Consider the following 14572-nt stretch of genomic DNA (forward strand, 5'->3'; position numbering starts at 1 on the left):
ATGCAACGCATAAGAGGGGAGAATCAAATTTAAAACATAAAAAAGTAAGCTGATTATTTTGTCCTGGAGAAATTAAAATATAGCAAGCTTGCAAAACTATAGCCAAGGCATTAATGTTTTAAATAGGTAAGAAAAAAAGGTTTAACTCAATTTTGAGAACAGTAATGCCCAAAGTGAGGGTTCAACATGCTGATAAAGAGTTTCTTTGTTTCCTAAAACCATTAACAGCCATCAATTCCCTCGCCAAGGCAGGGAAGAAGGTGGAATGGAAGAAAAGAGCCCTTTGGCACCGACCGTGCTAGATTTTGCTACTTAAACAGGACCTTCCCCAGCTACACACATCTACTGGAAACCGACACTGCTGCTGGGGCCCTGGCTTTCTGACGTCGCATTTCTATGCAGTGAGAGGGAGCACCCCGAAAACACATACTGGAAACAACAAGTGTTCTGAGACACAGAGGTCTTAATAGAAACAGCAATTCAATGGAAGATGTGCAGCTGAGGTGGGGCCTGCACCCTGGACTACGTAGGGGGTTACGGCCCCAAAGACGGGACGTGCTTTCCCCACCTGAGATTCATTCTCTGATTTTAGGACCAAACCGTGTCAGGTAAATGGAAAACCAAATAGTACACCTGGCTTTTCAATTTCCTGTCATGATACATAGGAGGTTTCTACTGCTCTTAAGGGCTTCAAGGATGAAAATATGTGTAAGGTGCCCAATTTTTCATTAGTATGAAACAATATGACCACTTACTTCACCCTTTACAATTCCTCAATAAAAGGCAAAACGATATAATTTGAGTCCAAAACATATACTAGTTATATGGTAGGAAATATTTTCTTTTTACTAATTAAATGACCTAGACTGTTTTCATTATTCGTAATTTATTTTGTGAACAAAACAGCCTAAGTACCTGTATATAAAGATTCTCAATGTGGATAATTAGTACAAGGAAGAACAATGGGATTAGAGTCAGAATAATAACAATTCTAACATGTATTCACTATAAGATATGGAACAAATTATTGCCTATTCCTGAATCTTGGTCCTTAGATCTATAAAACTGGAATAATGCACTGCTAATAACATGAGATAATGCATGTAAAAGCAACAAAAACATAGTACTTACAAAAGTTTTGTTTCTACTTTCATAAACACTCAAGAAACATAACTCTGACAATTCTTGAATTATAATTTAAATAATATAGAATTTTTTGAATTTCAAGAATAATGCACTCAGAAGGTGTTCAACACATACAGTCAGGCTCAAATTAAATCTAATGGCTACCAACAGAAGTCCCAGAAACCCAAAGATAAAAAAAAAAAAGGAAGCAGGCATACACTCCATATTTTGAGGCGGTAGTCACGTCCAAACTAAAACGCTAAGAAAACGGTATGCCCTCAAAAGAAGTGTCAAGGTAAATTGCTTATAAACACAGAAAATATTGGTAAGAGCATTTTAAATGTTTTAAAAAGGCAATTAAACATTTACAAATAAGGAAGAAGTCCTGGGAGGTCCTGGGCTATAGAACAATCTGCATCATGACTGACATCTTAAAAAAGTATTAAAAGCCAAAAGTTTCCAGGAGCAACTACAAAGTTTGAGATGCCGTCTCGGAGGGTTTGGGGGCAACCTACTGTGTCTTTGAAGGAAGAAGAGAGGGTTTTACTAGCTCTGGGTGAGCTGTACACTCTACAGATTTAAAAATTTCAGAAGTAGCCAAGCTCACCTGATAGCTGACATTGTTCTATTTCTGCTCACCTAATATAATTAAGTATATGTGCCGAAGCTAATTATGACACAGTGGCAAGAGAAAAGAAGGCCTGGCAGTTGATGACATAATAATCATAGTGTTATTTTTCATGACATGGCAACTATAGTATTATTTTGGGGATGACACAAGATGTATTTCTTTTTTAGTGTCAGCAATGTTTAATTACAGTAAGAATTTAAAAATATTATTTTAAAACCTCAAAATAAAAATACAGGAAAAATAGACCAAGTTTACTTTTACATACTTATTTTAGCCCATTCATACACATGTGCAGAGGTCATCCCCTCTAAATCAACTTTTCTACTGTTTCAAGATTATTTCACAAATTCAAAGTCCCTTAAATCCTTTCAAATATTTTTAGATTATAATTTTTTAAATTAAAATGACATTAAATTTTGGGGGGAGAATGACATAAAATATATTATTAGACCACAGAGTACCACAAATGAAAACATGATGAACTGACTTGATAAAAATTCTAGAAGGCACTTAAAGCCTAAAGTGAAAACATAACTGTATTTGTTAAATTTTTAAAAATGAACAAAAATTACCTTTCTTTGGGGGTGCCAACTCCATGTTTGCCTAGCAGATGAGTATTTAAGTGCTTCTTCATTACAAAAGCAACCCTAAAGAAAGAAATAACAATAATTATAGAATTCAGTCATAACTCTCTACTAAAAATATGTCCAGAAAGTATTTTCAAACAGGCATTTATATATGAATACAACAGGAATGTGCATATTACAATGGTGTTCTTGGTAAACCAGATGCTTGCATATAGATCAAATATACTGTGATATTTGAAGACCAGAAGAAATAAGTGAATTTAAATTAAATGGTTTGTTTTCTTGAGTGTGTGAACAGGGACAAAAACAATGACTGTAGCTTAGTCACTGTCTTCACCATCAGAAGAAAGATAAAGCAATACCACAACATAACATTCACTGCCCCCTAGTTGATCCCACACTTCAATCATGAAATGAGTTTGAGAAAATGTCATTTTATTAAATATTTAAGGGACTATAAAAGAGAAAATGAATAGCTTCCATGAAGCTTCCTTGAAAACATGGTAATAATTTGAAAAAAGGTTTTTAAAAATGTTATAAATGTTTATTGTGTCTCTGGCACATGCAAAAAAAGAAAAAAAAATGTGCTTAAGTGCCAAGAAGATGTCAATAACTAAAACAAACAAAAAGTATTACCTGACACACTATCTTATTTCATACACAAATCAGCTTACGTAATTCAATTTTGATTTCATAAATATGAAATGGACAGGAATCAGCACCCAGTCCATGGAACACTAGTTATCTCCTTCTGAATACAGTACAACATCAATTTAATTACATCGTGTGATTATTTAAAACAATTTAGATCTCATTCAGAAGCATCAGACTAAAATGGTTCTCTTGATAAGCAAAAAAAAAAAAAAAAAAGAAATTTAATGTTATAACTTCCAGTGTAAAAGGGCTTGCAAACATTTTTGTTAATTATGTATTACAGCTGTCCTTCATAAAGTTAATTACCAATAGCTGAAAGGCAACAGAATCTATTTGCATATGTACATGAAAGGCATGACATATGCAAAAATATGATTTTAATTAGCATTCTATGATATGAAGGGCTACAAATCAAATTGGCATGTTATAAGATTCTTAACATTAAACACCGAATTCATCTGGACATGTTTGCACAAACGGGCAATGTAAGACTATAACGTACTGCGGCCTTCTGGAAGAGACGTGTCAAAAGCTAAGACTGAAACAATTTCTAAAACTGTGAATGCCTCTTTTGTGTGTGTGTTTCTTTTCCCCCATTTCTGGTCTATTTTGGTTATTTTCCTATAATATTAGGGAACCTCAGTTTTTTGTTTTTTTTTTTTAATTTTTTTTTTTCCAACGTTTATTTATTTTTGGGACAGAGAGAGACAGAGCATGAACGGGGAAGGGGCAGAGAGAGAGGGAGACACAGAATCGGAAACAGGCTCCAGGCTCTGAGCCATCAGCCCAGAGCCTGACGCGGGGCTCGAACTCCCGGACCGCGAGATCGTGACCTGGCTGAAGTCGGACGCTTAACCGACTGTGCCACCCAGGCGCCCCAGGGAACCTCATTTTGAGGCTAAAACAATGTATTTGCATTTTTTAAATGACTGTGACTTCATTATTAAAATTATGTGTATACACTGAAAATGACATTCATTCTTTTTTATATGTTAGGTAATAGATATGGACAATACATGCTTTACAACTATAAATAACTGATCACACTATCAATCATTAAAATGGAAAAATGATTACATGTAAAGAATCAAAGAGTGATGATATTAAATACTTAGCAAGAATAATGGTACAAGATATTCTATATTTGTTTCTGCTTGATTTGGACAAAATAAATAACATTTTTCATTTCCTTAAAAAAGAATGCAGTAATAACAACAGTCCATTTAAGGCATAACTTCCCTACTGTCCTCTATTTTCCTATAATTAAAAAAACATAAAGCTAATAGCAAAGAGCAAAGGTTAAGAACCCAAAGTTGCAAAGCAAAGCTTATTTACATGACCAAGTATAATTTAAGAGACGTGAGCTTAGAACCACAGTGCAGTTTCTAAATGAAAAAAAATTTTATTAATTAAAATGTTTAAGTTTTAAGACTGGAAACAAAAATATTACCCTGCACAGGGGAGCAAACTAAAGTACACAGCGAAAGAAAGCTTCTACCTAATATAATTTCTCAATTATCTGCTCAATGTAACACTAAATATTTGGAGGAATAACAATTTTTTTATTATGGGAAAAATTTATAATACTAAAATATAGCTCAATTACAGCCAAATGTAAAATGTCCATTCAACTGAAATCTGACTTGACGTATAAAGTCTTTAAATTCGGTCTATACAAAGTACAAGTAGCATCAAAGTCTCAGTATCATCCTCGATTAAAAAATATAACTCAAACATGGCTAAAATAATCTTACCAACTTACACGAACAAAACATTGCAAACAATTTGTGATTACTGAATGTCTTCTAGCTTTCACTGCCATCTTCATAGTACTGCATTAATATCTTTAGCATATTAACTGCTTTGGAAATTTTAAAATCTAGATGCCATCAGAAATAAAACAAAAATAGCCACAAATTTGAAAAGTGATACAAGTGAAATGCCTTCTTCCTCATGAATACTTCCGCCTTTTGGCCTCCATCGTGTTTCCCCACATTTACTGATCACTTCCTGTGTAGCGCACTAATATGTCACATCAGACAGAGCTGTGCCTTCATGGAGCTTTCATTCCATCACCTGTAGCCTCCAACAGGATGCACCCAGCCCGCTGCACTCCTGCGGGCACACAGCAAGTCCCGTGTTTGGTAAGGAACAGTTCTAGACAGATGCGATGCACACAAGGCAACACTTACGAGTCCTACCTCAGAAAATGTTAACACTAGTGAAACAGACAAGAACAAGCATCTTGAATAGTGATAAGAGGATAAACAAAAAGAAGAAGGAAGATCTGAATTCTATATTGGAATCAAAATTCTATATTGGAGGCTCCAGAATGTGGCTTGTGAGGGAAGGAGGCAAGGAACTGGCAGGGGACAGAGCAGGGAACAGCACGCCACAGAAGGAAGGGCAGCCAGGACAGCTGAGTATGAGCCTAGTGTGGGGCCTGCTCCTGGAGGGGAGGGTAGAGGGGAGGAAGGGGCAAGGGCTGAGCAGGTGGAAGGGCAGGGGAGGGCAGGGGAAGGCAGGATAGGGCAGGGCAGGCCATGTGGTATCCCTAAGAGCAACAACCTCACAGGCCAGACAGCCCAGGCTCACACTCCAGTGAGAAAGGAAGCCCAGTCTGAACACTAGTGGGACACGTCTGACTCCCATTCTGATGGATTCCTCTAGCTGCTGGACGCAGAGTAGACGGAGGGAGGAGACGAGGGCAGGGGCCGCCAGGAGACTCTGGGAGGCACCCAACAAGAGGGGAACCTGCTGGCCTGGAGGTCAAGGGCGAGGTGCATGCTAGAATACACTCGCTGAGGTCGTCCACCTGCAAATGCCTGACAATCTGAAGGAACACCTTGAAATAATAAAAACAGTGTTTTCTATATATGATTGATTTCCAAGTATCTATAATTGCCTGAAATAGCATCACTTAAAATTGCTTTTGATGTCAAAAGAGCAGCACAGTAATAACATTTACATCCTAGCTATAGATTTCTACTTCTCAGTACAAATATTTCTTACTTTAACTTCTAATTTTAAACCGATTTCTCCTACACGATACGTCGACCTAATCGCAGCCTCTTCCTTCAGTCCCTTAGGTCGTATCACTGCGGAATGATTTCCACTTCAGAGTCATCAAAGACTATCTGATTGATCTATTTAAGTAAATAAAACAGTGTCATGAATCTGGGGAAAGGGATGTGAAACAGAAACCTAGAGCCACAGCACGCGAGAGCCTCTAACACACAGCAAGTCAGGATGTTTAACGGGGGGCCAGAGGTCAGCTGTGCACAGGCCGTGTTCCTCCCGGCCTCGAGCCAAGACGAGCAGCAGCTGTATGCCTCCTGAGTCTCTGCCATGTTATTCCTGTGTCCCTTGCCTCTCTGACAAGGGCACATGCTCCTCAAAGACGGGCCTGTAGGGTATATAATACCTAACTGTGTGAGAATTTCTGACCATCAGGTCAACGCAGGCCACACAGGTTACAGGAAAGAGGAACGTGTGTGCTTTTCAGCAGTTAAAATCCAAACACATTAACACAGTAGGTCAACAAGAATCTGCAGGACTTGTTAACACACGACCGTGAGGCAAGCCCATGTACACCCTCTTTAGGTCTTACTGAGGGATCCGAGTCCCCTACCCAGGTCTCCAGCGGGGCCCCCAACACCCAGGCACACACACCCCTAACCACTGCCCAGAACGCAGGCTACACGGAGACGTCTCACAGGTGGTGTTCAGTGTCAACCCCTTCCCAGCATGCCACCAAGACATGTGACTCTGGACCTGAACTTCTTGGTGTCACTTGTCAGTCCAGCATTAATTCACCCTGTAAGCTCAGACATGTGACTCAACAAGGTGCCTTCGGTTTCCTCATATATCAAATGGATGGCAGTGACTGTTCCTACCTAATAAGGATGTGATGAGGAGAACACGATCATTGTTTGCACAGCACAGAGCATGGTGACTCACACATTCTTAATGTTATACAAATCTTTGCCACTTTTAGCTCTTAACCACCTTAAACTCAAAGGTTCAAGGCCTAACTACCCCCCTCCTCCCGATAATCTACCTCATTCCCACTGGCCAGCACCTCTCTGTAATCAGGCCACGTTAGCAGGAAGTTAGCCAAGTTAGCAATGTGGTAGGAACCCCACGTTCATAGGAGCTACAATGCAATTCAAAGTGATTCGATTCAAACACTAATTAAAAGGTTCACATGTTTTAATACCATCAGTAAGCACCGGGGACTCCAAAGTAAACAGCACTCAGGGTTACCCATGGAACAGACAGGAGAGGAGCAAGCAATGACAAAGAATGTTTAGGTGCAATCGCCAAGATCGCGAGCAGAGACCACAGAGAGCGGGAGCCACTCCGAGGTTCCAAAGAGGCCTCGGAGCACAACAGTTAAACGGGTCAAGGCGTGCAGATTCCAGGCCCACGGACCAGGACATGCAATGGGGAAAGAAGTTAACACAGAAAGGTCGAGAAAGATTGCTAGAGAATTAGGTACCAATCTGAGATAACAAAGGAAAAAAAAACAAAACAGCAGAGTTCTAAATCACGAAGCGTCCTGTGAGTCATGCCAAAAACTTTAGATTTTCTCCAGATTCTCAACATTTGCCAAATATCCTGCAGATGACTGTTCTGCAGGACAGTCACAGGGATGTTTCCGAAAGGGGAGGGCTAGAGGGCGGGGTGTGAAGCCTCACCAGGCAACACTGAGTTGGGAGAGTCAGACACTGCAGCCTCCCAGTCGGAAGGAGAGCCTGTGAGCACGGAGGCCCAAGAAAGGGAGGGGAGATGTGTGCAGCTCTCTCTGAACCTACTGGACTGCTACATATTTTTGTCATAAAGATGAACGAACATCTGTTAGAACTCTGTCTTCAGGACACAATTGAGAAAATGCTGCTGTAGAGTCTGAGGAACACTGAAACAGGACATGAACATGACCGGATGTACACTTCAAAAGGCACGGGTTTTGCAGTCAGCAACGAGAGCAGGGCCTACTCTACCACTTACCATGGGAGTGGAGCCCACACATTTCTTTTTTTTAATCACGCTAATCCTCTCCTTCCTACTTTGTAGTGTGGGGACAGAAATGCCTATCTCAGAAAGTTTTAAAAATGAGATAATAGGGGTGCCTGGGTGGTTCAGTGGGTTAAGCGTCTGACTTCAGCTCAGGTCATGATCTCACAGTCCATGAGTTCGAGCCCCGCATCGGGCTCTGTGCTGACAGCTGGAGCCTGGAGCCTGCGTCGGATTCTGTCTCTCTCTCTCTCTCTCTCTCTCTGCCCCTCCCTGTTCATGCTCTGTCTCTCTCTGTCTCAAAAATAAATAAAACCATTAAAAAATAAAATAAATACAATAAAATAGGAAAATTATCCTGGACTATGTAGGTGGACTCAAGGCAATCACAAGTGTCCTTTAAAAGTGGAAGAGGAAGGCAGAAGAAAGGAGGCAGAGAGAGCTAGAACTACGAGACCGGGACCAGAGACTGCTGCACTGCAGGCTCTGAAGGTGGAAGAAGCCGGACCATTAGCCAAAGAACTCAGGTGATTCTACTGGGGGACATATGACCATCTTCTTCCCCCACAATGGTCTCCCGGTGGCAGCAGTGTTCATTAATTAATCTTACCTATCACAATCATTATAATAAGGGTTGCAAAATGACAATGTTCTATCATTTCTTCTACATTTATTAGAATGACATTCTTCTAGAAAGAACTTCACCATTTTCACCTGCCTCACTGTCTCATGCTCTCCTCCTTGCTCCCTTCCAAGAACATTTTAAATGGACTTTTGCATTTTCACTTTTATGTTATGTTTCACAATTACCATAATTATGCTTTGTAATTCTCACACTGTCCCAAAATTAGCCAATGGAGCCCCTTTAAAGCTAGCTACTAAGTCCTTTTGACATCACTCCTCTTGGTGCCTGAGCATTTCCTTATTTTCCAGCGTAAGATGTTCCAGGCTCACCATGTCTTTTCCCTGCTGTAGAACTGGACTCGGCCCCAGTTTCTTATAGTAAGGAGTAGTATTTACAAAGCAAGATCTAGGTGCTACCTATGATGACTGCTACTGGGATATCACTAAATCCAAGCTCCTTTGGGACACAAAACTAGGAAATAAATAAGTAAAGGAGCGTCTGAGCGGCTCAGTTGGTACAGCGTCGGACTCTTGCTTTCGGCTCAGGTCATGATCTTACAGTTTGCTGGTTCAAGCCCTGTATCGGGCTCTGTGCTGGCAGTACAGAGCCTGCTTGGGATTCTCTCTCTCTCTCATTCTCTCTGACCCTTCCACATGTCCCGTGTGTGTGTGTGTGTGTGTGTGTCAAAATACATAAATAAAACTTTAAGAATAAATAAATAAGTAAGTAAACACACAAAGAAATATGGTGGGTATACTTCCTGATGGCCAGGAAAGGAAATATACAGAGGATCTCAAATATAACGGCTACTCTTAGGTAATGAGTATTCACTACAACAACTGAATGTATCTTTTCATTTTCTAAAATACTATATGTTTTCAAGTGGCATACAAGCATGTTTTATATAAAAAAAAAAAACACAGTATACACAGAGAAAGAAGCAGCTTTTACTGTGAATCCTCCAAGTGGAAACGTGCTGATCATGACTACTTCCTGAAATCTCCAATTACGTGCTTCTTGCCATCCCTGAACACTCCCTGCTTCCCACTATTGTCAACTCTTGTCCTTCCTCTTACCTTCACGGGATGACATTACCATTCTTACTTCAAATTACTTCATACTAATTCCTTTCTGGGCACCAAGCGTAACCCTGTTGTGGATGAGTCTGAAATACGTACCTCCACCATGGCCTTTCCTGGGGCATGTTTTCCTTCTCTGAACTGACAATACCTTCAAACAGGCCTGACCCCAGTCATGACCTTCCCTCACTAACGGTCTCTCCAAACTTCCCTGATTCCAGCACCTGTACCACGTGCCCAATTCAATAATCATATCCTCATGTTCACGAATCATCTGTTGTTTGGGTCACAACTGTTCCCTATCAAGACATTACATACTTCTCTCATTCTCCTATGATTGCACTAGAACAAGCCGTGTTAGAGTGTGAAAGCATCAAGGTGCTCTCCATCACAACTCACCCCGTATTCCACCATCACATCATCTGTCCCTAAATATGTTCATACTGCACCTCAGTCATAAACATTTTATGATTCCCTACTGAACTGAATAAAGCACCAAGCCTTAAGCGAGCAAATATTAGTCTTCAATAGTCATCTGAACCAGTTATCCCAATTTTTGGAATATACCCTCAAGAAAGAATTGGAAATGAAGGGAAAAAAGCCGCACTCCAACTGAAAAATAAAAAGACCCTAAATGCTAAATAGTAATGGCATGATTATATTAGGATATTATGCACCAATTAAAAGTACAGAAAATTTCTCAAGGCATATTAGATTAAAAAAGACAAAAACATTACGTACAATGTAATCCCATGTGTGTATATAAACGCACATGTATTTTTGTACTCTAGCATAAAAACATACAAACACAGACATGAAGCAAATACAAGTCAAATTCACTTAACATGAGATTTAGTTTTAGATATTTACGTTCTTTGCTTTTCTACAATCAGTAAAATTTTTAATAGTGAAAAATAACATGCTGCTTTATACTTTACACAGCACACTCGTGTCCCCTCAGCGCCTTGCCACAACCAACTGCATGAGCAGCACAGCCGCCACCAGGGTGACCGGAGCGAGGACGGACCGGGGCTCCCAGAAGGGAAGTGACTTTGACTTTTACAAGAAAATGTGGCAAAGAAGCTGAAGACGTAAAATCAAGATTCACGCCTCCTGGCCTTGACACAGAGCTCTTTCTGCCTTTCTGTGCCTCCTGCGAAAGGAAGATTATGCCTCATGGAGACAAGAAAAAAAAGAAAAAGAAATGCTACAGAAATAGAAGTATTCACAAAGAATATCATTATAGCATATTAAATACTGTTCTAAATGAACAGGACTCTTTAGAAACTAATGAGTGAAAAATCAAGTAGTTGATGTAGGATAGAAGTTTTAGTTTTTCATTTTTTAATTCAGAGATTAGGAAAGTACTTATAATATTTAAGAAGAATACACTTATCCTGTGGTGAAGATAAAAACTAAAAATTAATGACCAGTGAAACAGGTCAGATAAAACAATAAACACAACGCAATCAGTTAACAAGAATAATTATGCTTAGAGATAAACATAAAGATGCCAAGCGTTATTAAAACACTGGCCAGTGGTGTTAGAGCGCATCGGTTTTATTATGAACAAAATCAAGATAAAATAGATATTTTGCTCTCAAAGTATCAGAAACCAAGATCATGGTATGGCTGTTTCTAAAATGTAAAACATGCTGCACAAAGTAAATCAACACTTAACTGAAGTATTAAAACTTCATTAGCGTAACATTTAAATGAAATATGTTCTGGGGCGCCTGGGTGGCTCTGTCGGTTGAGCGTCCGACTTCAGCTCAGGTCATAATCTCGCGGTCTGTGAGTTCGAGCCCCACGTTGGGCTCTGTGCTGACAGCTGGGAGCCTGGGGCCTGCTTCGGATTCTGTGTCTCCCTGTCTCTCTGCCCCTCCCATGCTCATGCTCTGTCTCTCTCTCTCTCTCAATAATAAACATTTTTTAAAAATTTAAATGAAATATGTTCTATATCATCCTAAACGTATTTGTAAACAGGTTCTCATTTACATTGTTTTAAACATGACTTCACGTAAGAGTTTTTTCCATCCACTTCTCTGGCCTATTAATTAGCACATTAACTTAAATGAACACACAAAAAAACTTGAAGTTTCTCAAAGGAATTCAAATCTATCAAAAACTTTATGTGGCAAATGAAGAAAAAAAATCTATGATTACATGAGATTTGTTTATTCCAAAGTTCAGAAGTTATTGGGTGTTAACACTTGAAAACTACAGTTCTCGGGGTGCCTGGGTGACTCAGTCGGCTAAGCGTCTGACTTCAGCTCAGGTCATGATCTCAGGGTTCGTGAGTTCGAGCCCCGCGTTGGGCTCTGTGCTGACAGCTCAGAGCCTCGAGCCTGCTTCCGATTCTGTGTCTCCCTCTGTCTCTGCCTCTCCCCTGCTCACACTCTGTCTCTCTCTCTCTCAAAATTAAATCAACATTTAAAAAATTTTAAAGGAAAGAAAAGAAAACTACAGTTCTCAAGCTCTTTTACCAGATCATTCATTGCTAGGCCAAACCAATTATGTCTATCGGGATTTCCCAAGTATCTTACGATACCATTTCTTGAAATGCCAATGCCCTTTTGGTTATAATCATCCCACAGAACCCAGAACTTCCACATCTGAAATCTGCCCTTGCAATTTTACATAAAACCACTTCCTCCAAAAACAAATTATCGACATCCCCAAATTTAAAATCACCAAATGTCCTTTAATATTCAAAAATTCTAATTATTATTTTCCTGAAGAAACAAAACTTAACAAAACTTTTGTTTATTCATAAAAACCAAAAACTCTTCTATGTGTCACACCTCTCCTGAAGGTAAGCTTTGTGTGCACAAAAGCAGCAGTGAGCTCTTAGATATAATGCAATGTTAGCTATGGCAATCAGACATATTCTTCCAAGAAACCACGAGGTAGTGACATAAACCCACAAACTCTCACACATGCCCACAGGGCATTGCCCACGCTCTATAGGGGAGGACGGGAAGATATCCAGAGACCCAGCACTCCTCCTTCTCAAGAGGTCATTGCTAAGGGGTCCTATAAGAATATCACTATTAGTATTGTCAGAATTATAAGTGTTACACCTTTCCAAGAACGTTAAATGTAGATTTTCCAGTATTAACCACATTCTTAATAGTAACAAAAGCCATCTCCTATTAGGTTTTTTGTTTTATTTGTAGGGAGGGAAATCACCAAGCTCTGTTCTGAGTGCTTTACATATATGTAACTTACTGAACCCCACTTTTAACAACCCGTGCACATACTGTGAAAGTCGGCCCCCACAAGGCTGCACAGCCAGGGAGTGGCCTTCGGCATTTGAGCCCAGGCTGTCTGAGCAGAGCCCACACACTGCACTCGAGTACCACTGCTTCTCTCCGTCTTACAAATTAAAATTCATATATATTACTCTTTAGTTCTTGTGTCCGCATTTTTTAACTAAAAAGTCACTTGCCAAAATAAGTAAGGAAATCAAGGACAAAGTGTATTTGGTTTCTAAGTTTATGAAACAACACAGGCAGCAGCACAGAATCACTTGCTGAAATTGCAAGTGAAAACCCTGGGTCTAATCTAGGCTCTGCAATGAGGAGTGATGTGGCCCTGGCTCAGTTAATAACAATGACACACAAGACACAATGACGTTAGGACACTTACATTGTCTCAAAGACTACTATGGATTTAGTAAAACACCTGTATTAGTGGTAAGCTATAGAATAAGGATTGCCATAATTGATGAAATGATAATTAGAAGGGAACCAAAATAAACAATTCTAGATGGGTTCAGGATAGTTACAGGGAAGGAAGGAAGGAAGGAAGGAAGGAAGGAAGGAAGGAAGGAAGGAAGAGGGAGGAAGAAGGGGGAAAGGATGACGGGTGGGAGAGAGAAGGAAGAAGGGAGGAAGGAAGGAGGGCAGGGAAGGAGGAAGGGTAGGAGAAGTGGGGAAGGGAGGGAGGGACTAAGGGAAGAGATGGGGAGGGAGGGAGAGAGAAAGGGAGGAGGGGAAAAAGGGTGGAAGAGAGGGAGGAAGGGGGAGGGAGGAATAAGGATGGAGAAATGGAGGGAGGGAGGAAAGAAGGGAGGGAGGAAAGGTGGTAGAGAGGGAGGGAGGGAAGAAGAAGTAAGGGTGGAAGAAAGGGAGGAAGGGAGGGAGGGAGAAGGGGAGGAAGGGTGGAAGGAAGGGGGGAGGGAAGAAGGGGGAAATAGAAAGGAAAGGAGGGAGGGAGGGAGAAGGGGGAGCAAGGAGGAAGGGTGAAAGAAAGGAAGGCAGCAAGGGAGGTGGGAAGGAAGAGGGAGGGAGGAAGGGGGGAAATAGGAAGGGAGGAGGGGAGAGAGGAAGTGGGGAGACAGGGAAGGAGAAGGCGAGGAAGGGTGGAAGAGCTGGAGGAAGGGAGGGACAGGGAGGAAGGAAGGGGGACATAGGAAGGAAGGGAGGGAAGGAAGAGGGGAAAGAAGGGTGTGACAAGAAGATACTGACCACAAGCCACCCTCACTGAAAAGTTTCCCAATGATTTCAACACACAACCCTTGGCCTGGAGCTGCCTCAACCCTTCTGAAGGTGGCAAAACAGTGGTGGGGCCTTCTGTTACTGTGAGGTATTACCCTAGAAATGGCAAGTGGTAACACGGTCAAGGGAAATTAAAATTCGTACAGCACGCTGGGGAAAGTGCAGAGCGAGGCCCCGAGCGCACCAGACCTGGGGCTGAGTCCAGCCGGGCCATGGCGGAGGAGGACACCAGCTCACCCTGGCCGTGAAGACTGCGTGACAGGCGGTGTGGCGGGGCTTCCTGGGGTGCTGGGAGCCCGGGGACCATTCGGGAATTGTTGGCTGACATCGTGGCAATGACAAAAATTAGGACT

General features: G+C 40.9%; 1 protein-coding gene across 4 annotated transcripts in view; it reads right to left on the minus strand.

Annotated features, from left to right (window-relative positions):
- The window catches only part of ZNF407 (zinc finger protein 407), a 459316-nt gene that overhangs the window by 279755 nt on the left and 164989 nt on the right, over positions 1 to 14572 (minus strand). For 3 of the 4 annotated variants that reach the window (XM_047086264.1, XM_047086265.1, XM_047086266.1), the window contains exon 4: positions 2329 to 2403. In XM_047086264.1, the coding sequence (XP_046942220.1) occupies positions 2329 to 2403 (75 nt within the window). Of the gene's footprint in view, positions 1 to 2324; positions 2404 to 14572 lie in introns of those variants that run through there. The other variant, XM_047086267.1, reaches the window with a different exon arrangement.

This window comes from Lynx rufus, unplaced genomic scaffold (genome assembly GCF_022079265.1).
Source record: "Lynx rufus isolate CCGP_SWC_20201006 ecotype Redwood Valley unplaced genomic scaffold, mLynRuf1.p SCAF_20, whole genome shotgun sequence".
Classification (NCBI taxonomy): domain Eukaryota; kingdom Metazoa; phylum Chordata; class Mammalia; order Carnivora; family Felidae; genus Lynx; species Lynx rufus.